Raw genomic sequence first — 26,847 nt, forward strand, 5'->3', positions numbered from 1 at the left:
GCTCACATTCTGTGAGCGATGAGACTCTGATCTATCTAGAGGAGGAGGCCGGAGGTGGGTGTTGCCGTGTGGCAGTCAGCATCAGTTTGTGGACAGTTGACATTTGAAAGGATTTCTTTGGACAGAGTTTACCGGTGGAAGATCTGGCCGGTGACCAAATGACTCCAACTCGGCACAGGAGATTTGGGGATAGTACAGCCGTATCCTGTGAAGGCAAGATGCAAGAGGGCACTTCCCTGCTCCTTCTTATCTGCTGGCAAGGCCCGGAAGATGGGAACAAAAGGAGTTCCTGCTATGGTCCAGGAAACAAGAAGCTGTCATTCCAAAGACAGCTGACTCGACCACTTTGGACCTACAAATCAGTTTGGACTGTCATTGGAAAAAGCCGTTGCTGTGGTCGTCGTCGTCACCCGAACAACAACCTCCGACGACCCATCTCTGATACTGAAGATCAACATCTGAACTACGAGTTACACTGGAAACCCAGTGGTGACTAATTCTCACCTGCTTTATACAAAGACTCCTTGCTTTTATTTCCAATCTCTCTTCCATCGCCCGACTTCCCATTCCATCTCCCTAAACAACTAGGATTCATAATAAACTGGTCGGGCTAACATTTGACCTGTTGTGTCTTGATCTCGCCATCGGGTGTGCATATATTAAAAGAACCTCCTAAATCTCCCTCCTATAAATTGGAGCAAGACAGCCTTCGTGCGCACAGCTCTGCTTGCCGGGAGCACCGCACACGGCAGCCGTTCCCTGCTACCACACCGTGAGGAGCCGGACCCCGTGCAGCTGAACAGGTCTCTGCACAGAGCTTCTAACAGAGACTCCTGGTACCAGCTGGGCAGGGACCGCCCGGCCTCTCAGAGAGCCGCATCCCTTTTGTTCCGGGAGCTCTGGCCTCTGCACAAATGCCAAGTGTCAGCTGCACAGTGCCGTGGTGAGACGGCTTCAGAATACTGCCATGACGGGGGAGTCCACCATCCCCTGGGCCAGTGAGATCTGTGCTTGGTCCTTCAATTTCAGAAGATGCTCTGTGATGTTCAAACAGCCTCCTGTGTCCTTCTAGGAAGGCCGAATTCTATCTTGCTTTACCAGAACCTCTATCAGCTGGGGAAGGCATATGAGTTCAGAGGAAACCTCCCCTGCTTTGTTCCCTCCATTTTAGTTCTTTGGGAGGAATAGGAAGGCAACAAACTGCCGCTCTGCTGCACTATGATTTTGGTGTAGGGTTTTATCCCAGCAGGCAGCTCCACAACGCACTGCTCTCTACTCACTGTTCCCTCTGTGGAATTGGGAGAGAATCAGAACAAAGGTGAAACTTGTGAGTCAAGAAAAGCCAGTTTAGTAGGACAGAAAATGGAGGAATATTGAGTGAAGAATCATCCAAAGTGTCCAGGACAGGGGCAGAGCTGCCTGGAGTGTGGTTGCAGCTTTGCTCTGTGACTGTGGCTCACAGTGCCTGTGGGTGAGTTCTGTGGGTGCCCTCTTCCCCCCAGTGCTGTATCTCCAAGTCACTGTGTGGCGTGTTGATGTGCTCCTTGAACCTTCAGTCATGAAGGGGTTTGGTATATTTTCCATTACCAGACCTATCTATATATTTTCACAAACTTGCAGCTACTTAATTACCTCTCGTATCTTTATTCTGCTGTCAAATTTGGCTTGAATTATCAGCAGTCCGAAAGCTGCAACGATGCACAGTTCTGGCCTGCCAACTGACATGGACAGGCAGCCTGATGACACAGGATTTGTTTCCACAAGCATTATTGCTAAGAAAAAGCCTTAACAGAAACTTAAATCAATGCAATACCCACAGATGGAAGTGAGAGCTACAGGCTTGAGGAGAAGATAATCATTTGACATTTTGTTCCCTATAGACAACATAGGACTGAGGAGCAGGGGGTAGGCAGCTGAGCCAGCAGGGGTGCCCAAGCAAGGTGTGGGAGCAGGAGAAAGGATGTGTTAGAAGGGCCTGGGAGGAGTAGAGGTGCTCCCAGGTGAGCATGGTTGAGCAGAGTGCTCCCAGCTGTGCCAGGTGCCACCAGCTCTGCAGCTGCAACCAGCTGTGCCAGGAGCTGCCAGCTGTGTTGGGTGCCACCTGCTTGACAGGTGCCACCAGCTGTGCCAGCCTTCGTCTCCCGGCAGGTGCTGCTGTGGCACAAGCAGAGTCTGGAAGGGACTCGGCCCTCTGCTAAGGCATCTGCATGTCTCTTGCAGCACCAGCTAGAGCCTGCTGCAAATAAAGGTCAATTCTGTTCCTGCTTGTGAAGAATAATACATTGGCTATACGCTATACCTGAAACAACAAGCATCACCTTATTTATCCTACAATTGGCTTGAAAAACAAGGGAATACTCTTAGTGCTTAAACCCGTTTCCCAAAGCAGAGTGTTATCACTCAAGAAACAAAAGTGTTAGTTACACTGAAGTAGCACCGAGTTTAAAAACACATATTGTTATCCTTTGGAACTGGCAGAGGCTCGCATAACTGAGAGCTACTGCTGATTTTTGCCCACTCCTGGCTTTTAAACAAAACTGTCTCAGACAACCTTTGCCTCCAAAAGCCACCAACCCACCAAAGGTCAGATGGCAGAAGGTATCACTGTATTTTTCTCTACAGGAGAAGACGTACGAAACCAAAACAGATTGCTCAGAGTCAGCATGTATATGCTTTATTATGTTTATGCACTGAGTATTCTGCTGAGTATTCTAGTCATAGTCTAGTCTGGATCTTGGAAATCCTGATGAGTCATAGAATAATAGAATCATATGATCACAGAATGGCTTGGGTTGGAAGGGACGTCAAGGATCATGAAGCTCCAAGCCCCCACCACAGACAGGGCCACCAACCTCCATATCTAATACTAGACCAGGCTGCCCAGGGTCCCATCCAGCCTGGCCTTGAACACCTCCAGGGGTGAAAGTCAACTTACTGTACCTACTTTAAACCTTTAGATAGCTTAATTAACTGCCTTGTGATTGCACAAAGAAGGGAGGGCAGATGCAAAAACCTGCTCACACAGAAATCATTTGACTGGGCAGAAGACAAGCAACGTGAGAAGGTCTTAGAAGGTCTTAGAAGCGTTGGCCCAAAGGCCAGCTTGGGGAAGGACAGCAGTCACTTACAGACCTGCCCTGCACAACAACATCTGAATGCCAGTGCTAACAAAATACAGCTCCAATAATTTCATTTCTGCCCCTACATCTATCCTGGGGTATCAAATTTTCACTGCTCTTTTCTTGTCCAAATGAGTTTCCAGGGACATTTTTGGAATATAACGTGGGGTGCCACACGAGGAGTAGAGCGTCCATGGGACGTCACCCCAATTTCATTTTGAGAAGGACCCAGAGGGCTCTGCCTGCTTTATAAAGGGTGTCCCCAGGAGCTCTGTCTGGACACATGCCTCCAAACTGTGGCAGTGCCGTGGCCGTGGACACCAAGGGCAGCTCAGAGGGCTGAAGTGTCTACTGGAAATATATGCCCATGTTTATTTAGCACTGCTGCTTTTTCTGTCCTAGCAGTATGGATTTAGACATTGGCTCATCCTTTATGCAGTTTAGAGAATGCCTTCAAGAAAAGTCCTAATCCAGCAAAGGTGGATTCCTCAATAAAAAAATACATCTCGGATTGCAAGAAGAAAGGAGAAAAGGGTCTTTGCTGTGTTCTGCCTCTTCCAAGCAGGCAAGATTTTTCAGAGGGTGGTGACTCCGGCACTTGGTCTTGTTGAACCTCATCCCATTGGCCTCAGCCCATCGACTGGCCTGTCCTGGTCCCTCTGTAGGGCCTGTCCACCCTCAAGCAGATCAACACTTCCTAACAACTTGCTGCCACCTGCAAAATTATTGAGGGTGCACTGGATAGATGATAATGCAAGGGGCTGTGACTGTATTGCCTACAGAGGAACCCACATCAGTGATTCTCTGAGCAGCAACAGGAATGCCTCACATGTGGGAGCTGAGCGAATCGCAGAACGGGAACAGGATACAAATAGGTTGAGGAGCTGCTTCCTGGACATTTCCAACACTCCGTTTTGGTAAAGGCCTTTGCTAAGCACAGTGACCTGAGGTAAGCACAGAGTCAAGTTCAGCATGCCTGAGAGGTGGATCTGGAGAGGAGGAGGTCAGAAGTGCCCCAGTGTTATCATGATGACTGGCTTCCCAGTTGCCTCCCTTGTTGTTGCACTGCGTGGCACTGAAAGGCACCAGCCTGGAGCTCTGGATGCAGAAATCGGAATGCGAAGGAAGCGTCCAGGAAAGAATAAGTTCTGCTTCACTGGGTCACACAGCTTCTGTCCGTTATTAATATTTATTAATATCCTTGTTACCAGAAACAGAGAAGGAGAGAGAGTATCTTCTCTGGAGTTACTCAAAACCCTCCTGGAGTACCTTTCTTTTTCTTTAATCCTACACTAGGGAACCTGCTATAGCAGGGGCTTTGGTCTACGGGATCTCCTGAGGTACAAACGACTTCCAGCCCCAACGACCCAGGATCTCCCCTGCCTTCGGGGAGGTGCCTCTGGCCCTGCCTTGCTGTAGGCTTTACACCCATGGCCGGGAGCCTTGTGCTGCAGGCAGCAAGGCACGCAGGTGAAGCACAGCTGGTCTGACGGCCGCCACCGTGCTCCTGTCCTACAGGGCCATCTCCTTACCTGCCAGAGCACTCTATGCCTACCGGGCGGCCTTGGTTCAGTGCTCACAGGCTCACAGCCCAGCCTTTCTCAGTTAGCCTTCGAGAAATATTCCTGCCTCGTGCACGTGTGATTCTGTAACATGGAGTAGACGCTGCTCAGTGGGCAGCGGCAGTTGCTCCTACATCTTTTCTCTACAGCAAGGCCTCACCCAAAGGAGCCAGAGCCCATGCAGCTGAAGAGGCCGCGGCACACATGGGTCCCCTAATATCCACTGTCAGAGCCCCTTCTAGCAGCCCGGCTCGAGCCAGCCAGCCTTTGGCTCAGAGCACCTTCAGACCACCGGAGGCTGAGGGAGCAGTCAGCAAAGGGCTGCGTGATGTCAGGTGCTAGATGTTGACACAGCTGTCACCAACCTTCAGCTTTGCTCTCTCTGTGGCATATCAGCACTAAAATGAGTTTTGTGCACACTTTGAAAATTCTTACATTGCCTGAGGAGTCAAAGGACTCCAAATGAATTTCAAGGGACTGCGTATTTGGAACGTAAACAGGGGTGCCACATGAGGAGCACCATGTCACCCAGTTTTCTTTTTGAGAAAGGCCTGGGGAGCTCCTGCCTGCTTTCTAAAGGGTATCTCCATGAGCCGTGGCTGTGGCCTCCCAGGGCAGCTGGGGGGGTCAGGCCGAAGGGTGGGGTCAGGCTGCCCAATTGTGACATCAGCAGGAATGCATAGTGTCACAATGCAGGGGTTTAGGCTTTAGGGCTTGTCTGGCAGCGCTGCTGCAGTTTGACCTGAGCCATTGGTGAGTGCAGCAGCAGGGGAAGGTCGGGCTGGACGAGGGACGTGGTGCAAACGCCGGCCCCTGTGGGAGTGCCACGGGCAGCGCTTGGAACCATCCCTGCCAGCGCTGGCCTCGCTCCCTGCTGCCACCCAGCTCCCTCGTACCCACTGCTCCTCCCTGAGCACGGGGCCACGCGGCTCCTGGCCCTGCTCCCTCCCAGCCCCACTGAGCCCCTCTCTCCCATCTCTTGCAGATCATGGTTTTGGTGCTTGTTCTCGTCTTGTTGGTGAAGGCGCTAAGCGTCAGCATCAGAGACGATGCGGTCATGCTCGAGGGCGTGCAGCAGAAGGTCAGTCTGCGAGAGCAGATGACACAACCGCAGCACGCGACAGAGCAAAGGAATGTGCAGCAGAGATGGGTGGGCGTGCCAGCTCTGCTCTTTACTCTGCTGAAGTACTGGAGGGTCTGGTTCTGTATGGGACTGTTTTTCTTGCTCTTTTGGAACATGTGGCAGTCCCGAAAAATGAACCAGCCCGACGACAACAGCAGTGAAGATGACAGCTCCAGCAGTGAGAAGAAGGCAGCGGGGGCACAGAAACAGGTGGGACAGGTGGAACAGAAGAAAAAGGTGGTACGGGTGAAACAGGAGAAACCGAAGAAACGAGTGAAATGGAAGGATCAGGTGGAACAGGCGAAACAGGTGGAACAGGCGAAACAGGAGGAACAGAAGAAACGAGTGGGACTGGTGGGACAGGCGGTAGAGGAGGACGAAGACATCTACAATTTTCCCTGGACCAAATATATTGCAGAGCGTGCTCTTCTAAAGGCGCAACGAAGGGTCTCCAGGTGTGACGTGGTGGAGGACATGATAAGCGACCTCCTGCTGGTCTTCAAATATGTCTGGTCAAACAGTTTCTATCCAGTCCTGCAGTCTGCCATTGGGGTGGGCAGCGCCTTTGAAGGCTGGAGTCCCCGAGAGGAGGACACTGTGTACCGCCTGCTCGTGCCCTTGGAGGCCCCCCGCGCGCACGTCTTCCACCTGGAGCTGCTTGATGAAGAGGAAGAGCTGGCAAGGAACCCCCGCATCCGTGTGGAAGTGCAGTGCATGTGCCAGAGGGAGCAGGACCTGGGGGACGTGCTGTGCTTCCTCCACCACCCTGTGCAAGAGCTGGTCCAAAAGCAGGACCCCAGCCTCCTAATAACGCACTGCACGGGCTCCTACCTGAATGTGGAGAAAACTGTCAGCTGGTTCAAGGCACAGGTGGCAACAATGTGGAGGGCCACCATTCAGGCACACGCCTACAGCCTCAAGCTGCTGCCCTCCCGCCGCTCCTGTAAGTTCCAGCTGACAAACACCTCCAGCGGGGAAAAAATCCTTGTTGAGCTGCTGTTCGGGGTGCAACTAGTCAACTCGGACATCTTCCTGAGCAGCCAGAACTCAGAGGCCGGCTTTACGCCCAGCACAACATGGCTGCTGAGCTTTGCTGTGGCGGAAAAGAAGTACCTCCAGTACTTGGCCAAGAATGCCGGACAGAACAACTGCCTCCTGCACTGCCTGAGGCTCTTCGCCCGCATCCTGGTGGGCCTGGGCTTTTCCACCTATGTCATCAAGACTCTGGTCTTCCACCTCGTGAACATCGTCCCGTTGGGGAACTGGCAGACGAGGAATTTCCTGAGTCGGCTGGAGAGTATCTCGCGATACCTGAAGTTCTGCCTGAAGGAGAAACGCCTGGTCCACTTCTTCATTGGCAATAAGATGATGCCCGACGAGGTTATCCTGCCGTACACCGTCCGAACAGCCACCCCACTCAACCTCTTCCGGCACCTGTGGAAGAACCCGGGCGCCCAGTCCAGGGCAGTGCGTGACTGCAGGATGCTGAGAGATCGCCTCGTGAGAATGCTGCTGTTTGGACGCTGAGAGAGGCCTCTGTCTGAACTCTCCTCTTTTCTTGGCTCTAAGCTCACATTCTGTGAGCGATGAGACTCTGATCTATCTAGAGGAGGAGGCCGGAGGTGGGTGTTGCCGTGTGGCAGTCAGCATCAGTTTGTGGACAGTTGACATTTGAAAGGATTTCTTTGGACAGAGTTTACCGGTGGAAGATCTGGCCGGTGACCAAATGACTCCAACTCGGCACAGGAGATTTGGGGATAGTACAGCCGTATCCTGTGAAGGCCAGATGCAAGAGGGCACTTCCCTGCTCCTTCTTATCTGCTGGCAAGGCCCGGAAGATGGGAACAAAAGGAGTTCCTGCTATGGTCCAGGAAACAAGAAGCTGTCATTCCAAAGACAGCTGACTCGACCACTTTGGACCTACAAATCAGTTTGTACTGTCATTGGAAAAAGCCGTTGCTGTGGTCGTCGTCGTCACCCGAACAACAACCTCCGACGACCCATCTCTGATACTGAAGATCAACATCTGAACTACGAGTTACACTGGAAACCCAGTGGTGACTAATTCTCACCTGCTTTATACAAAGACTCCTTGCTTTTATTTCCAATCTCTCTTCCATCGCCCGACTTCCCATTCCATCTCCCTAAACAACTAGGATTCATAATAAACTGGTCGGGCTAACATTTGACCTGTTGTGTCTTGATCTCGCCATCGGGTGTGCATATATTAAAAGAACCTCCTAAATCTCCCTCCTATAAATTGGAGCAAGACAGCCTTCGTGCGCACAGCTCTGCTTGCCGGGAGCACCGCACACGGCAGCCGTTCCCTGCTACCACACCGTGAGGAGCCGGACCCCGTGCAGCTGAACAGGTCTCTGCACAGAGCTTCTAACAGAGACTCCTGGTACCAGCTGGGCAGGGACCGCCCGGCCTCTCAGAGAGCCGCATCCCTTTTGTTCCGGGAGCTCTGGCCTCTGCACAAATGCCAAGTGTCAGCTGCACAGTGCCGTGGTGAGACGGCTTCAGAATACTGCCATGACGGGGGAGTCCACCATCCCCTGGGCCAGTGAGATCTGTGCTTGGTCCTTCAATTTCAGAAGATGCTCTGTGATGTTCAAACAGCCTCCTGTGTCCTTCTAGGAAGGCCGAATTCTATCTTGCTTTACCAGAACCTCTATCAGCTGGGGAAGGCATATGAGTTCAGAGGAAACCTCCCCTGCTTTGTTCCCTCCATTTTAGTTCTTTGGGAGGAATAGGAAGGCAACAAACTGCCGCTCTGCTGCACTATGATTTTGGTGTAGGGTTTTATCCCAGCAGGCAGCTCCACAACGCACTGCTCTCTACTCACTGTTCCCTCTGTGGAATTGGGAGAGAATCAGAACAAAGGTGAAACTTGTGAGTCAAGAAAAGCCAGTTTAGTAGGACAGAAAATGGAGGAATATTGAGTGAAGAATCATCCAAAGTGTCCAGGACAGGGGCAGAGCTGCCTGGAGTGTGGTTGCAGCTTTGCTCTGTGACTGTGGCTCACAGTGCCTGTGGGTGAGTTCTGTGGGTGCCCTCTTCCCCCCAGTGCTGTATCTCCAAGTCACTGTGTGGCGTGTTGATGTGCTCCTTGAACCTTCAGTCATGAAGGGGTTTGGTATATTTTCCATTACCAGACCTATCTATATATTTTCACAAACTTGCAGCTACTTAATTACCTCTCGTATCTTTATTCTGCTGTCAAATTTGGCTTGAATTATCAGCAGTCCGAAAGCTGCAACGATGCACAGTTCTGGCCTGCCAACTGACATGGACAGGCAGCCTGATGACACAGGATTTGTTTCCACAAGCATTATAGCTAAGAAAAAGCCTTAACAGAAACTTAAATCAATGCAATACCCACAGATGGAAGTGAGAGCTACAGGCTTGAGGAGAAGATAATCATTTGACATTTTGTTCCCTATAGACAACATAGGACTGAGGAGCAGGGGGTAGGCAGCTGAGCCAGCAGGGGTGCCCAAGCAAGGTGTGGGAGCAGGAGAAAGGATGTGTTAGAAGGGCCTGGGAGGAGTAGAGGTGCTCCCAGGTGAGCATGGTTGAGCAGAGTGCTCCCAGCTGTGCCAGGTGCCACCAGCTCTGCAGCTGCAACCAGCTGTGCCAGGAGCTGCCAGCTGTGTTGGGTGCCACCTGCTTGACAGGTGCCACCAGCTGTGCCAGCCTTTGTCTCCCGGCAGGTGCTGCTGTGGCACAAGCAGAGTCTGGAAGGGACTCGGCCCTCTGCTAAGGCATCTGCATGTCTCTTGCAGCACCAGCTAGAGCCTGCTGCAAATAAAGGTCAATTCTGTTCCTGCTTGTGAAGAATAATACATTGGCTATACGCTATACCTGAAACAACAAGCATCACCTTATTTATCCTACAATTGGCTTGAAAAACAAGGGAATACTCTTAGTGCTTAAACCCGTTTCCCAAAGCAGAGTGTTATCACTCAAGAAACAAAAGTGTTAGTTACACTGAAGTAGCACCGAGTTTAAAAACACATATTGTTATCCTTTGGAACTGGCAGAGGCTCGCATAACTGAGAGCTACTGCTGATTTTTGCCCACTCCTGGCTTTTAAACAAAACTGTCTCAGACAACCTTTGCCTCCAAAAGCCACCAACCCACCAAAGGTCAGATGGCAGAAGGTATCACTGTATTTTTCTCTACAGGAGAAGACGTACGAAACCAAAACAGATTGCTCAGAGTCAGCATGTATATGCTTTATTATGTTTATGCACTGAGTATTCTGCTGAGTATTCTAGTCATAGTCTAGTCTGGATCTTGGAAATCCTGATGAGTCATAGAATAATAGAATCATATGATCACAGAATGGCTTGGGTTGGAAGGGACGTCAAGGATCATGAAGCTCCAAGCCCCCACCACAGACAGGGCCACCAACCTCCATATCTAATACTAGACCAGGCTGCCCAGGGTCCCATCCAGCCTGGCCTTGAACACCTCCAGGGGTGAAAGTCAACTTACTGTACCTACTTTAAACCTTTAGATAGCTTAATTAACTGCCTTGTGATTGCACAAAGAAGGGAGGGCAGATGCAAAAACCTGCTCACACAGAAATCATTTGACTGGGCAGAAGACAAGCAACGTGAGAAGGTCTTAGAAGGTCTTAGAAGCGTTGGCCCAAAGGCCAGCTTGGGGAAGGACAGCAGTCACTTACAGACCTGCCCTGCACAACAACATCTGAATGCCAGTGCTAACAAAATACAGCTCCAATAATTTCATTTCTGCCCCTACATCTATCCTGGGGTATCAAATTTTCACTGCTCTTTTCTTGTCCAAATGAGTTTCCAGGGACATTTTTGGAATATAACGTGGGGTGCCACACGAGGAGTAGAGCGTCCATGGGACGTCACCCCAATTTCATTTTGAGAAGGACCCAGAGGGCTCTGCCTGCTTTATAAAGGGTGTCCCCAGGAGCTCTGTCTGGACACATGCCTCCAAACTGTGGCAGTGCCGTGGCCGTGGACACCAAGGGCAGCTCAGAGGGCTGAAGTGTCTACTGGAAATATATGCCCATGTTTATTTAGCACTGCTGCTTTTTCTGTCCTAGCAGTATGGATTTAGACATTGGCTCATCCTTTATGCAGTTTAGAGAATGCCTTCAAGAAAAGTCCTAATCCAGCAAAGGTGGATTCCTCAATAAAAAAATACATCTCGGATTGCAAGAAGAAAGGAGAAAAGGGTCTTTGCTGTGTTCTGCCTCTTCCAAGCAGGCAAGATTTTTCAGAGGGTGGTGACTCCGGCACTTGGTCTTGTTGAACCTCATCCCATTGGCCTCAGCCCATCGACTGGCCTGTCCTGGTCCCTCTGTAGGGCCTGTCCACCCTCAAGCAGATCAACACTTCCTAACAACTTGCTGCCACCTGCAAAATTATTGAGGGTGCACTGGATAGATGATAATGCAAGGGGCTGTGACTGTATTGCCTACAGAGGAACCCACATCAGTGATTCTCTGAGCAGCAACAGGAATGCCTCACATGTGGGAGCTGAGCGAATCGCAGAACGGGAACAGGATACAAATAGGTTGAGGAGCTGCTTCCTGGACATTTCCAACACTCCGTTTTGGTAAAGGCCTTTGCTAAGCACAGTGACCTGAGGTAAGCACAGAGTCAAGTTCAGCATGCCTGAGAGGTGGATCTGGAGAGGAGGAGGTCAGAAGTGCCCCAGTGTTATCATGATGACTGGCTTCCCAGTTGCCTCCCTTGTTGTTGCACTGCGTGGCACTGAAAGGCACCAGCCTGGAGCTCTGGATGCAGAAATCGGAATGCGAAGGAAGCGTCCAGGAAAGAATAAGTTCTGCTTCACTGGGTCACACAGCTTCTGTCCGTTATTAATATTTATTAATATCCTTGTTACCAGAAACAGAGAAGGAGAGAGAGTATCTTCTCTGGAGTTACTCAAAACCCTCCTGGAGTACCTTTCTTTTTCTTTAATCCTACACTAGGGAACCTGCTATAGCAGGGGCTTTGGTCTACGGGATCTCCTGAGGTACAAACGACTTCCAGCCCCAACGACCCAGGATCTCCCCTGCCTTCGGGGAGGTGCCTCTGGCCCTGCCTTGCTGTAGGCTTTACACCCATGGCCGGGAGCCTTGTGCTGCAGGCAGCAAGGCACGCAGGTGAAGCACAGCTGGTCTGACGGCCGCCACCGTGCTCCTGTCCTACAGGGCCATCTCCTTACCTGCCAGAGCACTCTATGCCTACCGGGCGGCCTTGGTTCAGTGCTCACAGGCTCACAGCCCAGCCTTTCTCAGTTAGCCTTCGAGAAATATTCCTGCCTCGTGCACGTGTGATTCTGTAACATGGAGTAGACGCTGCTCAGTGGGCAGCGGCAGTTGCTCCTACATCTTTTCTCTACAGCAAGGCCTCACCCAAAGGAGCCAGAGCCCATGCAGCTGAAGAGGCCGCGGCACACATGGGTCCCCTAATATCCACTGTCAGAGCCCCTTCTAGCAGCCCGGCTCGAGCCAGCCAGCCTTTGGCTCAGAGCACCTTCAGACCACCGGAGGCTGAGGGAGCAGTCAGCAAAGGGCTGCGTGATGTCAGGTGCTAGATGTTGACACAGCTGTCACCAACCTTCAGCTTTGCTCTCTCTGTGGCATATCAGCACTAAAATGAGTTTTGTGCACACTTTGAAAATTCTTACATTGCCTGAGGAGTCAAAGGACTCCAAATGAATTTCAAGGGACTGCGTATTTGGAACGTAAACAGGGGTGCCACATGAGGAGCACCATGTCACCCAGTTTTCTTTTTGAGAAAGGCCTGGGGAGCTCCTGCCTGCTTTCTAAAGGGTATCTCCATGAGCCGTGGCTGTGGCCTCCCAGGGCAGCTGGGGGGGTCAGGCCGAAGGGTGGGGTCAGGCTGCCCAATTGTGACATCAGCAGGAATGCATAGTGTCACAATGCAGGGGTTTAGGCTTTAGGGCTTGTCTGGCAGCGCTGCTGCAGTTTGACCTGAGCCATTGGTGAGTGCAGCAGCAGGGGAAGGTCGGGCTGGACGAGGGACGTGGTGCAAACGCCGGCCCCTGTGGGAGTGCCACGGGCAGCGCTTGGAACCATCCCTGCCAGCGCTGGCCTCGCTCCCTGCTGCCACCCAGCTCCCTCGTACCCACTGCTCCTCCCTGAGCACGGGGCCACGCGGCTCCTGGCCCTGCTCCCTCCCAGCCCCACTGAGCCCCTCTCTCCCATCTCTTGCAGATCATGGTTTTGGTGCTTGTTCTCGTCTTGTTGGTGAAGGCGCTAAGCGTCAGCATCAGAGACGATGCGGTCATGCTCGAGGGCGTGCAGCAGAAGGTCAGTCTGCGAGAGCAGATGACACAACCGCAGCACGCGACAGAGCAAAGGAATGTGCAGCAGAGATGGGTGGGCGTGCCAGCTCTGCTCTTTACTCTGCTGAAGTACTGGAGGGTCTGGTTCTGTATGGGACTGTTTTTCTTGCTCTTTTGGAACATGTGGCAGTCCCGAAAAATGAACCAGCCCGACGACAACAGCAGTGAAGATGACAGCTCCAGCAGTGAGAAGAAGGCAGCGGGGGCACAGAAACAGGTGGGACAGGTGGAACAGAAGAAAAAGGTGGTACGGGTGAAACAGGAGAAACCGAAGAAACGAGTGAAATGGAAGGATCAGGTGGAACAGGCGAAACAGGTGGAACAGGCGAAACAGGAGGAACAGAAGAAACGAGTGGGACTGGTGGGACAGGCGGTAGAGGAGGACGAAGACATCTACAATTTTCCCTGGACCAAATATATTGCAGAGCGTGCTCTTCTAAAGGCGCAACGAAGGGTCTCCAGGTGTGACGTGGTGGAGGACATGATAAGCGACCTCCTGCTGGTCTTCAAATATGTCTGGTCAAACAGTTTCTATCCAGTCCTGCAGTCTGCCATTGGGGTGGGCAGCGCCTTTGAAGGCTGGAGTCCCCGAGAGGAGGACACTGTGTACCGCCTGCTCGTGCCCTTGGAGGCCCCCCGCGCGCACGTCTTCCACCTGGAGCTGCTTGATGAAGAGGAAGAGCTGGCAAGGAACCCCCGCATCCGTGTGGAAGTGCAGTGCATGTGCCAGAGGGAGCAGGACCTGGGGGACGTGCTGTGCTTCCTCCACCACCCTGTGCAAGAGCTGGTCCAAAAGCAGGACCCCAGCCTCCTAATAACGCACTGCACGGGCTCCTACCTGAATGTGGAGAAAACTGTCAGCTGGTTCAAGGCACAGGTGGCAACAATGTGGAGGGCCACCATTCAGGCACACGCCTACAGCCTCAAGCTGCTGCCCTCCCGCCGCTCCTGTAAGTTCCAGCTGACAAACACCTCCAGCGGGGAAAAAATCCTTGTTGAGCTGCTGTTCGGGGTGCAACTAGTCAACTCGGACATCTTCCTGAGCAGCCAGAACTCAGAGGCCGGCTTTACGCCCAGCACAACATGGCTGCTGAGCTTTGCTGTGGCGGAAAAGAAGTACCTCCAGTACTTGGCCAAGAATGCCGGACAGAACAACTGCCTCCTGCACTGCCTGAGGCTCTTCGCCCGCATCCTGGTGGGCCTGGGCTTTTCCACCTATGTCATCAAGACTCTGGTCTTCCACCTCGTGAACATCGTCCCGTTGGGGAACTGGCAGACGAGGAATTTCCTGAGTCGGCTGGAGAGTATCTCGCGATACCTGAAGTTCTGCCTGAAGGAGAAACGCCTGGTCCACTTCTTCATTGGCAATAAGATGATGCCCGACGAGGTTATCCTGCCGTACACCGTCCGAACAGCCACCCCACTCAACCTCTTCCGGCACCTGTGGAAGAACCCGGGCGCCCAGTCCAGGGCAGTGCGTGACTGCAGGATGCTGAGAGATCGCCTCGTGAGAATGCTGCTGTTTGGACGCTGAGAGAGGCCTCTGTCTGAACTCTCCTCTTTTCTTGGCTCTAAGCTCACATTCTGTGAGCGATGAGACTCTGATCTATCTAGAGGAGGAGGCCGGAGGTGGGTGTTGCCGTGTGGCAGTCAGCATCAGTTTGTGGACAGTTGACATTTGAAAGGATTTCTTTGGACAGAGTTTACCGGTGGAAGATCTGGCCGGTGACCAAATGACTCCAACTCGGCACAGGAGATTTGGGGATAGTACAGCCGTATCCTGTGAAGGCCAGATGCAAGAGGGCACTTCCCTGCTCCTTCTTATCTGCTGGCAAGGCCCGGAAGATGGGAACAAAAGGAGTTCCTGCTATGGTCCAGGAAACAAGAAGCTGTCATTCCAAAGACAGCTGACTCGACCACTTTGGACCTACAAATCAGTTTGTACTGTCATTGGAAAAAGCCGTTGCTGTGGTCGTCGTCGTCACCCGAACAACAACCTCCGACGACCCATCTCTGATACTGAAGATCAACATCTGAACTACGAGTTACACTGGAAACCCAGTGGTGACTAATTCTCACCTGCTTTATACAAAGACTCCTTGCTTTTATTTCCAATCTCTCTTCCATCGCCCGACTTCCCATTCCATCTCCCTAAACAACTAGGATTCATAATAAACTGGTCGGGCTAACATTTGACCTGTTGTGTCTTGATCTCGCCATCGGGTGTGCATATATTAAAAGAACCTCCTAAATCTCCCTCCTATAAATTGGAGCAAGACAGCCTTCGTGCGCACAGCTCTGCTTGCCGGGAGCACCGCACACGGCAGCCGTTCCCTGCTACCACACCGTGAGGAGCCGGACCCCGTGCAGCTGAACAGGTCTCTGCACAGAGCTTCTAACAGAGACTCCTGGTACCAGCTGGGCAGGGACCGCCCGGCCTCTCAGAGAGCCGCATCCCTTTTGTTCCGGGAGCTCTGGCCTCTGCACAAATGCCAAGTGTCAGCTGCACAGTGCCGTGGTGAGACGGCTTCAGAATACTGCCATGACGGGGGAGTCCACCATCCCCTGGGCCAGTGAGATCTGTGCTTGGTCCTTCAATTTCAGAAGATGCTCTGTGATGTTCAAACAGCCTCCTGTGTCCTTCTAGGAAGGCCGAATTCTATCTTGCTTTACCAGAACCTCTATCAGCTGGGGAAGGCATATGAGTTCAGAGGAAACCTCCCCTGCTTTGTTCCCTCCATTTTAGTTCTTTGGGAGGAATAGGAAGGCAACAAACTGCCGCTCTGCTGCACTATGATTTTGGTGTAGGGTTTTATCCCAGCAGGCAGCTCCACAACGCACTGCTCTCTACTCACTGTTCCCTCTGTGGAATTGGGAGAGAATCAGAACAAAGGTGAAACTTGTGAGTCAAGAAAAGCCAGTTTAGTAGGACAGAAAATGGAGGAATATTGAGTGAAGAATCATCCAAAGTGTCCAGGACAGGGGCAGAGCTGCCTGGAGTGTGGTTGCAGCTTTGCTCTGTGACTGTGGCTCACAGTGCCTGTGGGTGAGTTCTGTGGGTGCCCTCTTCCCCCCAGTGCTGTATCTCCAAGTCACTGTGTGGCGTGTTGATGTGCTCCTTGAACCTTCAGTCATGAAGGGGTTTGGTATATTTTCCATTACCAGACCTATCTATATATTTTCACAAACTTGCAGCTACTTAATTACCTCTCGTATCTTTATTCTGCTGTCAAATTTGGCTTGAATTATCAGCAGTCCGAAAGCTGCAACGATGCACAGTTCTGGCCTGCCAACTGACATGGACAGGCAGCCTGATGACACAGGATTTGTTTCCACAAGCATTATAGCTAAGAAAAAGCCTTAACAGAAACTTAAATCAATGCAATACCCACAGATGGAAGTGAGAGCTACAGGCTTGAGGAGAAGATAATCATTTGACATTTTGTTCCCTATAGACAACATAGGACTGAGGAGCAGGGGGTAGGCAGCTGAGCCAGCAGGGGTGCCCAAGCAAGGTGTGGGAGCAGGAGAAAGGATGTGTTAGAAGGGCCTGGGAGGAGTAGAGGTGCTCCCAGGTGAGCATGGTTGAGCAGAGTGCTCCCAGCTGTGCCAGGTGCCACCAGCTCTGCAGCTGCAACCAGCTGTGCCAGGAGCTGCCAGCTGTGTTGGGTGCCACCTGCTTGACAGGTGCCACCAGCTGTGCCAGCCTTCGTCTCCCGGCAGGTGCTGCTGTGGCACAAGCAGAGTCTGGAAGGGACTCGGCCCTCTGCTAAGGCATCTGCATGTCTCTTGCAGCACCAGCTAGAGCCTGCTGCAAATAAAGGTCAATTCTGTTCCTGCTTGTGAAGAATAATACATTGGCTATACGCTATACCTGAAACAACAAGCATCACCTTATTTATCCTACAATTGGCTTGAAAAACAAGGGAATACTCTTAGTGCTTAAACCCGTTTCCCAAAGCAGAGTGTTATCACTCAAGAAACAAAAGTGTTAGTTACACTGAAGTAGCACCGAGTTTAAAAACACATATTGTTATCCTTTGGAACTGGCAGAGGCTCGCATAACTGAGAGCTACTGCTGATTTTTGCCCACTCCTGGCTTTTAAACAAAACTGTCTCAGACAACCTTTGCCTCCAAAAGCCACCAACCCACCAAAGGTCAGATGGCAGAAGGTATCACTGTATTTTTCTCTACAGGAGAAGACGTACGAAACCAAAACAGATTGCTCAGAGTCAGCATGTATATGCTTTATTATGTTTATGCACTGAGTATTCTGCTGAGTATTCTAGTCATAGTCTAGTCTGGATCTTGGAAATCCTGATGAGTCATAGAATAATAGAATCATATGATCACAGAATGGCTTGGGTTGGAAGGGACGTCAAGGATCATGAAGCTCCAAGCCCCCACCACAGACAGGGCCACCAACCTCCATATCTAATACTAGACCAGGCTGCCCAGGGTCCCATCCAGCCTGGCCTTGAACACCTCCAGGGGTGAAAGTCAACTTACTGTACCTACTTTAAACCTTTAGATAGCTTAATTAACTGCCTTGTGATTGCACAAAGAAGGGAGGGCAGATGCAAAAACCTGCTCACACAGAAATCATTTGACTGGGCAGAAGACAAGCAATGTGAGAAGGTCTTAGAAGCGTTGGCCCAAAGGCCAGCTTGGGGAAGGACAGGTCCTCACTGAGTGTTTCACTGGGGATTACAGGGGGCCCAGAGAATGGATGTGGATGTGACTGTCAGTTTTGGGCTCAGTGCCTCCAAAGGACACCTTGAAGCCATGACTGCCAGCCTAAGCAGTGACAGGAAGGTGGTGGCAGGAGTTGTGAGATAGGGTGACCAGGCTGACTGAAATGATCTAATGGTAATAGCTTGTATTTGCAGGATAAAGGAAAGCAAAGCATGTTTGAGCTTCATATCAGAAAATACTGGAAAAAGCGTGGAGATGGCTCAGAAATGAACTGAAAAGAGATTATCACATTTTTTTGAGTAATCTGAATTTTCAGGAATTTGAATTTTAATCAGCCTGGACAGCCAAGACTGAAGAATGTACACTGTACTGGCTAGGAGGCATAATACTTATCCCTCTTCATGTGAAGGTCTTAATCTCTAATCCTCATAATCCTGAGCAAGACACATCCACTTCAGTCCCTGTTCCTGATTCGTCCATTATGTGATGAGGAGGGGGTTGTAAGATGGGTAAGAAGGGCAGACCGAACTTTAGAATCGGAAGCCAAGCTGGAGTACAAGATGCACAAGAGTGAGATCATTTAGCCTTCGCAAGGCAGCAAGGGACAGTTATTCAGGTCCTCAAGACATCTCTGTAGACAGGGAATAAAACTGTTCAGTCTGCCTTTAAAGTGCATTTCTTTAAAAAATGTGAAAACCAGGAAGAACTGCTGAAAGGTTCTGCAGAGGTGGGCAGGACAAGCAGCCCAGGACAGGAAATGTCTTTTAACTTTCCCATGGCCTTTCATCACCAGGAAAGAAGATCTACTGAGTTCCTGGTGAAGGCAAATTGAGTGAGGAAATCACGGCATGATTTGAGTGAAATCACTTTCTCTGACTCTGTCCCCACAGCCCACACTTCCTTGAGCACCAGCCCAAAGTGAAGACATGAGCAGCAACCACTGACCTCATGGCAGCGCTTGTGCAGAAGATCTATTCAGACAGCAAAGTAATTCCAGAATCAACACTCAGCTCAACACATTCCTACTGCCTTAAAACACCCATTTAGTCTGCAGTCAGACTCTGAAGAGGCACATTTTAAACCCAGGACGTGCAGAGCCAGCAGCAAATTAGCCAAATTAGCTCTCAGCAACCTCACAGGAGCCATGCTGAGGAGCTCCACGTGCCATGTGCAAAGCAAGTTGCCAAGCCGAGCACAGCAGCCCTATAGAGAAGAGCAAAGAGATTCAGCCCTGCATGCTGCTGAGGAGGGAGTGCGTGCTTGGGCTGCTCAACCTCAGGAGATAAGCACAGCCCAGAGGATGCAGTCCTGGTGGGGCTGAAGGCACTGGGATGCCAATAGAGGCAGGCAGGCTGCAGGAGCACACAGCCAGCCCTGCTGCAAGCAGTGCGATGGGAAGGGAAGGGACGGCGGCTCCCAGTGATAAAATTAAAAAGAAAAATCTCTGCACATTAAGTGCTCTAAAATAGAGCTATAAAAGAAAAGCTTTTTAACAAAATATGGCATTTATCTGTCCCTTCTGTTCACCTATTCCCTTCAAAGATAAACTCTGAAGATAATGGCCCACAAAAAAATCATCAGTTTGCTGCAATAATGAAAAGTCTGTCTATTTTCTGGTAGTACCCCTGAAGTGTCTCAGGGCTGCCCATGAATGATCACTCTGGACAGTGCTTAAGGTTTACAAACATTTTTATTAGATCACTAATTATCTCACAGAAAGCATTTTTTCATTATGCTAAGAGGCTGTGCTGTGATTATAATAAACATTTAGAACTAAAATGAAGTTCTCTTTTATGTATCATCAAAGGAGGAGAAAGGTGACCAGAGGACACACACTACACAAACAGATTGAGGCCACGTGTTATAATACGTCAGTCTGGGCATTTAATTAATTCACTATTTAATAGCTAATTACTTTAACAGGGAAGCCCTCCCATCACACTGCAGGGTAGACACGTGGCCTCACAGAAGCATTCAGATCAGAAAAGACCTTCAAGATCCCCACCGTGCCCATTGCCCACGTCCCTCGGTGCCACATCTCCATGGCTCTGGAACACCTCCAGGGATGGTGACCCCACCATTCCATGGGCAGCTGTGCCACTGCCTGATCACTCTTTCACAGAAGAAATGTTTCCTAACACCCAGCCTGAACCTCTCCTGGCGCAGCTTGAGGCCATGATCTCTCATCATATACAGTAGTTCTTCAGGAATTACTTTGCCTGTCTCTGGAAACACTCATGCAAAACCAAATCAATTCATTGGCATGACTGCCTAGGTGGTGCACACTCAACACAGCTTCAGGTTCACAGAATCACAGAATCACAGAATTGCCAGGGTTAGAAGGGACCTCAAGGATCATGAAGCTCCAACCTTCCTGCCACATGCAGGGCCACCAACCATCCCACCTAATGCTAGATCAGGCTGCCCAGGACCCCATCCAATCTGGCCTTGAACACCTCCAGGGATTGGGCATCCACAACCTCCCTGGGCAGCTGTTCCAGCACCTCACCACTCTCTCTGTAAAGGATTTCCCCCTGACTTCCAACCTAAATCTCCCCTCCCTCAACTTAAAACCGTTTCCCCTCGTCCTGCAGTTATCAACCCTTTCAAAGAGTTGATTCCCCTCCTGTTTGTAGGCTCCCTTTATGTACTGAAATGCTGCAATGAGGTTCAACCAGGGATGCAGAATTGAGATGGCGTACTTACAGAATCACAGAATCACAGAATTGCCAGGGTTGGAAGGGACCTCAAGGATCATGAATCTCCAACCCCCCTGCCACATGCAGGGCCACCAACCATCCCACCTAATGCTAGACCAGGCTGCCCAGGGCCCCATCCAATCTGGCCTTGAACACCTCCGGGGACGGGGCATCCACAACCTCTCTGGGCAGCTGTTCCAGCACCTCACCACTCTCTCTGTAAAGAATTTACCCCTGACGTCCAACCTAAATCTCCCTTCCCTCAGCTTAAAACCATTTCCCCTTGTCCTGCTGTCACTCATCCTTTCAAAGAGTTGATTCCCCTCCTGTTTGTAGGCTCCCTTTAGGTAGAGTATCTAATTGTACCCACTCTGGGCTGAACCAGTAGAAAGAGCTCTTTTAGTTAAAGAAAGGTCACCGCTACCTGCCGCCCGGAGCATCAGCCACTTCACCCAGCCCTTCTGACAGCAATTCAGGGCAGTGCATCCAGAGAGAACAGTTAAAATAACCCCCTTGAAAGCACCACTCATTTCAGTGCACAATGCGGCCTCCAGGGGGAAGATGAGAAGAGAAAAAGCCAGAAGTGACAGATGTTATGTCTCCTGCAGTACTGATACTGATTTTAGGCGGATAGGGACAGAGTAAGAACCCACACTGAGCACAGCAGAACATACGTGACCTAAAGCCTTATTTTTCCTTCTCTGAATATGATATTTAGACAGAGCAAACGATTATGAAGGAAGACACACACACTCCTCTGATCCACCTCTTTTTGGGTTACCTTGAGCCCATTTTGCTGTTGGTTTTTGATTTATTTTTTTTTTTGCTGTATTAACTTCTCTTGCCTTCAGATCCCCCACAACACACATAAAAAAGCCATCCTGTCATTCAGCTTTTGCCTGGGGTTGGTTTTATGGCTGGCAGGGCTTTTAGAGGACAAAGACGCAAGCTTTGAGTCTCTATTTCCACAATTCAGTGACCTACTTACGGAGATGTAGTGGGGAGGCTGCAAGGGGATTACTTCAGGTCCATTTAGACAAGGTACTCACACGCCTTTCCTGCTGGAAGTACAAAACATCAAGGGAAAAAGCATTCCTGCTGGAGCATGATGCTGAGCATGCCAGCAGGCTGGCACACCATGCCTGGGTGTCTCTGCCCAGCCTGCTGCTACTGGAGACCCAGACATCCCCTGCCTCTTTTGGGAAGATGCAGCTGCCCCTGCTTGGCTTTGTGGCTCCAGAAGGAGCCTGATGGACATGAGGAACAGGGAGCAATCCCAGAGCCCATGAAGCAGCACCCAGCACAGCACTTGGTGCCTCCAACGCCAGCTCTGGCATTTGGAAAAAAACGTGTTTGCGCTCAGGCCTTATGTTCACAATTACCACGGCACTAATGATTCTTGATGAATCAGTAATGACCTTCAAATGTGCGCTGAAACTATTTCAGCTTCCACTTAATCAGGTAATGAAGTCACACAAATAGGCAGAATTTCTTTCAGAGATGCTAAACGAGGCCGATTCCAAGCGCATGGCTTTTCTACCTGCTCTGATTTTCCTGAGTATTGCAGGGTAGTGCAATAGGGCTGACATAATCCATCACCACTGGTGGGAGCTCTGACAGGGTTACAGGTACAGCCATCTACCCGTGCTTCCAATCCATCCTGTTGCTGTCCCCAGTGAATCCCCAGTGAGTACAGATAGTACAGCTGGCACTTTCTGCCAGGTGGAAATGCATGACTGCGGAGACATCACTGTCTGCTTCATCCTAGCAAGCAGGCAACAAAGTTTGCATATCATTGCTATCCATCATAGAATCATAGAACGGCTTGGGTTGGAAGGGACCTCAAGCATCATCAAGCTCCAACTCCCATCATGCAAACTTGGCACTTACTCTGTAACAATCCTCTCTTTACAACTCAGTTCTGAACCTGTTAGCGAGATGTGCATTAATAGTGTCCCTGCACTACTCCAGCACAGCCACTGTGAAGTTAATTACGAGTGCACAAAAAAGATCATTTCAGGATTTATCAAGCAGGAACAATAAATACTTGTAAATGACAGTTGCACAATTTCATAAAAAGAAGCAAGATGTTCAAAACAAGAACAAAACTAAATGGAATGTGTGTTTTTTTCCTCCCGTCTCGCAAGGTTTATATATATGTATGTGTTATGTTTCAGGGTGGAAATATTGCAGAGGTGAACTGCATCAGCACTGACTGCCTGTTCACTTACACGCATGCAAAATTTGGCTTTGCATCAGTGACCAACAATTCCTTGCATCTCATTTTACAACATGTGTTATAGTTCATCCCACCTCTCCAAACCAGACTTCGGTTATCTACAAAGAAGCTACAAAATCTGCTGTCAAGATTTTGCTGAAGCCAATGCGAACAGCTTCCCCTCCCTTTCCTTGCCCACAGACCCAGGTTTCCATCCCAGCAGGCAGCCAGGTTGGGCCAGGCACAATTTGCTCCCTGATCATCACAGGAACTGAGGTGGAGCTGGGCACCTGGGCTTCCTTGCATCTCCTTCCCTTTTTAGAAGAAAGGCTGAAGTCTGCATGTTTCCAGTCTTCATGGGACATCGTTAGGTCACTGTGAATTTTCAGAGATGATAAAGTGGCCCTGGTCAGGTCCCTTAGAAATCTCCTATCCAGACCCATGGACTTACCTGAGTTCATTTTGTTTATTTGTTCCCTATGTTTATTACAGGTCAAAACATCTCCATATACATCTCTCATCTCTGCCATGTCACTGATAAAACCACGTGTGCAACACACTTGTAACCTACAGGTCAACTTGGGAGGAACCAAGGAAATGAGGTCTCCTAAGCTGTCTGCTCAGGGCCAAACCAGGACAGTTTGCCAACACAGAACTGCACTGGTCCTGAGGAAGCCCTGCATGCTCTATGAAATGCAACACCAGCAAGCAAAACCATTCTCCTATCGGCACCACTGTCTTACTGAGGATGGATGGCAGGTTCCAAGATTACAGCCTAAGCAATAATTTATCATGACAGTTGTGAGATTGTTTAGACATGATATGTATTTGTGAAACAAAAAAAATACTAGAAGAGAAAATAATAGAAATATGGACGTATTTGATGCAACGGAATGCAATTAATCTCTCTGAAAAAGTAGAAAGCAATTTCTTGAATGTGTTTGGTAAAAAGGGGTCAGAAAATGTCTGTTAAACATTTTCTTTCCACGCTACAGAAATGGTTTTCAATTTGTTCTTTGTTGTATCATGTCTAAACAGCGTGCCTTACCCCAGTCAATGACATGCACAGTCTGAGGGAAGCACTGCAGTGCTTCACATAAAAGACAACACGGAGAGCAGTTGTAATTCTGACACTCTTTGTCTCCGTGTTTTAACATTAAATAGTGTTCTGAAAACAGAAGTGTTTGTTGGCTTGTTTCTGTTTGCTGTTTTATTTCTGTAGAAATCAAACTGCCAACCCTTATTTTTTGGCTTTAGCTGATTTTTCAGGAGGAAAAAGTCCTGCATTCAGAATGCTCTCTGGTTTATGATATTAACATGGGCTACCTCAGTTATTAAACTCCACTACTGGGGGAAAAAGCCTGAGAAATGTGTTGGTTATAAGCAAGCTATTAGCAAAGAGATAAAGAAAAGCTGAGAATTAATGTTGTGTTACACAGTCCTACACCACAGCCACAACAAGGCATTTATTATCAGTCAAGGTAATAGCCAAGGTTTTAGCTCATGCAAAAGAGAGACATTTCAGTCACTGATCTGGAAATACGCATAATAGGTATCTTAAACTTCTTCCCTGTTGGGAATCTCATGATCCACCAACAAGCAGTGTATAATCCTTAAGAAAAAAGAGAACTCCTTCCGCTGTTCTTGGCACTCGCTGTTCGATGAGAGCAGCTGGATGGGTTCAGTCTGCTTAACATAACACCCACCCGCTTTTCTGTGTCATTTCCTACCAGCTAGTTTTTGATGACTCCAGACAGCCTCTAAGTCCAAAATAAAGGCCAATAAAGACCTTTCTCAGAAGCAATAACTTTCCTGACAATAAAAGCAGGCATAACTGAATAAATCAGACCTTTGTGTGCTCTTGGAAGAGAGCATCACGTGCCACTTAATCTTTTAATCAAAGCAACTCACCTCACGATTTATATCATGCTTGGATATCCCAATATTGAGAAGCACTGCGTATTCACCTTTTTCTCCCAGGAGTCGAGGAAAGCTATAAGCTGGCTACACAGATGCAAAACTGAAAGCAGAGAAAGCCTCCTTACCTGTACTGCTGGAGATGTTGACATCGATGCTGATATCCGATATGCCACCTCCTTTCAGAGACGCGACACACGTGTACGTCCCAAAGTCTGTGAATTTCAAGTCAATGATGTCCAGGTTGGTGGTGCCAGGCGATACGTCGGGGTCAGTCTGTGTGATGACCATCCTTTCAGAGCTTCGCAAGGGCCGCCCATTTTTAAACCAGCTGAATGTGAGCTCCTCCGAAGGGACAGCTTCCACCTGGCAGGAGATTTTCACCTCTCGCCCAATCTGGATGTTGTCGTCTTTGTGATATGGATCAGGGGTGATCCAAAAACGTCCTTTTTTTAAGGCTGAAATATGTAGGAAAGAAAAAAAAAAGCCAACTGTTTATTCTAACAAAGCACCAATTTTGCATCTTCAGACTTTACAAAAACTTTGGTTCATTCTTCCCTTTCTCTGTCATACTATGGTTGGGAAATCGCTCAAACTTCCCACGCAGACACTTGGCACGTCTTTGTAGGATGAGATCTTACTCAAATACCACCAGAGAGCATTCACTGATAAAACATTTGTTACCTCCAAAATGAAAAATAGGGATTCATAGTGCCTAAATTATGCAGAGCTGCTGACAACTGAAGAGTAACCAAAATAATTCACAAATTTTTGTTATCTGTTTCTGGAGGTCCTTACAATCCTTTCCTCACTCCCATGCTATCAGAGCACTGAGAGAAAACAGAGATATCAATCTGACATCACTAATAGAACCAGTAGTGTCACCTCCGATCTACCTGGAAACAAACATGGCCATGCAAAACTGTTTAGTGCCAGCTGGTTCAATGGGAAGAGATGAGATGTGCCCATGGCTACAGCCTGCCCTGCTTTATGGCTCTGCTCTTCCTTGCAGCAGCCTGGAGGGTTCTCCCAACCCTGCACAGCCCAGAGGCAGGCTGCCTGCTGCCACCTCCTGAAGGCAGCAGGGCTGAGAGGACATCATTATCAGGTCCTAGCTAACAGTCAGGAGTAGTAAGCAAAAAGTTGCTCTTCTGAGATATAACCCTGTGAGAGAGCCCATGGTGAGTACCATGGTTGCATTTCCACAGCAAGGATCCCATGGATCTCTTTTTACATCCGAGATGATTCAAGCTAGCACTAGACATTTAATTGATTCTCTAGCCCTCAGTAAAGCAGACCCAAGGCAGTCTGAGCATTTCAGATGGGAACTGTAGAGCAGATAAGTTTCTGGTGGCCACCCCAGGGGCAGGCTTAGAGCTCAGGAAGGCTTCCTGCCAACCTGAGGAACACCATTCCTCACCATCTTCCTGGAAAGACAAGCATCTTTGACTCACATTTTCTGATCAGTCTACTGTACGACAGCAAAATAACATCGCAAGTCACTTATTTGAATTTTCTTGTCACTCTTTTAATGAGCATGAAGCAATCCAGAACTGCAACCATTTACGGCAGCAAATTGGTTGCTATAAAACAGTCTTGGTTCAATAGTTATTTTTGGACAAGTGCTTCAGAATCAGCCATTAAGTTCTTCAAATACAAATATATTTTCATGTACTGAATACAAAATACCACTTATACAATCCCAAGATCCCTATCCCCCTGTATATGTCTGCCTAAGTACATATGCATATAGGTGCATTTATATATCCTATCTTCATCTAGAAAACCTTGCAAGGAGAACACCAGCTAGAAAATACCAGTTACAAGCAAATGGCAAGGTTGAAGACAAGCACTGGAAGACAGCCATTTCTATCTGACATTTCTCTTCATTCTGCTGACTTTCTGGTCGACTGAAATGTCTTCCAGGTTGCCCTGGTTGCTTCCTGCTCTCTCTGCCCTCCCATGAAGAGCAGCCGGGTGAGAAGCATCTGAGTGAGAACAGGATGTATTAGCAGCACTCTCCTGCCTAGCCTCCTGTATTTATACACATACAGCCCATGAAGCACGATGTTGTTACAAATGGCAAAGGCTGTGAGTTGAGAATTCCTGCCTCTGCATCCCATACTTTGAGTAACCCATGGTTTGCAC

The 26,847-nt window shown here is 49.5% G+C and overlaps 3 protein-coding genes across 3 annotated transcripts in view; 2 read left to right on the forward strand and 1 right to left on the reverse strand.

Moving 5' to 3' along the window:
* MDGA2 (MAM domain containing glycosylphosphatidylinositol anchor 2) overlaps window positions 1-26,847 on the reverse strand; it is a 367,028-nt gene that overhangs the window by 140,454 nt on the left and 199,727 nt on the right. The window contains exon 7 of the mRNA XM_090141907.1: window positions 24,828-25,157. Coding sequence (XP_089998033.1) covers window positions 24,828-25,157 — 330 coding nt within the window. The remainder of the gene's footprint in view (window positions 1-24,827; window positions 25,158-26,847) is intronic.
* Window positions 5,331-7,331, forward strand: LOC149917968 (inositol 1,4,5-trisphosphate receptor-interacting protein-like 1). Its single transcript, XM_090141911.1, has 2 exons — window positions 5,331-5,434; window positions 5,667-7,331. Exon 2 carries the CDS (start codon window positions 5,670-5,672, stop codon window positions 7,329-7,331), a length of 1,662 nt encoding a protein of 553 aa, XP_089998037.1. The 5' UTR covers window positions 5,331-5,434; window positions 5,667-5,669.
* Window positions 12,703-14,703, forward strand: LOC149917969 (inositol 1,4,5-trisphosphate receptor-interacting protein-like 1). The gene is made up of 2 exons (XM_090141912.1): window positions 12,703-12,806; window positions 13,039-14,703. The coding sequence occupies exon 2, from the start codon at window positions 13,042-13,044 to the stop codon at window positions 14,701-14,703; it is 1,662 nt and encodes a 553-aa protein (XP_089998038.1). The 5' UTR covers window positions 12,703-12,806; window positions 13,039-13,041.

The sequence above is a fragment of the Phasianus colchicus genome, chromosome 5 (assembly GCF_987193195.1).
Source record: "Phasianus colchicus chromosome 5, bPhaCol1.hap1.1, whole genome shotgun sequence".
NCBI lineage: Eukaryota > Metazoa > Chordata > Aves > Galliformes > Phasianidae > Phasianus > Phasianus colchicus.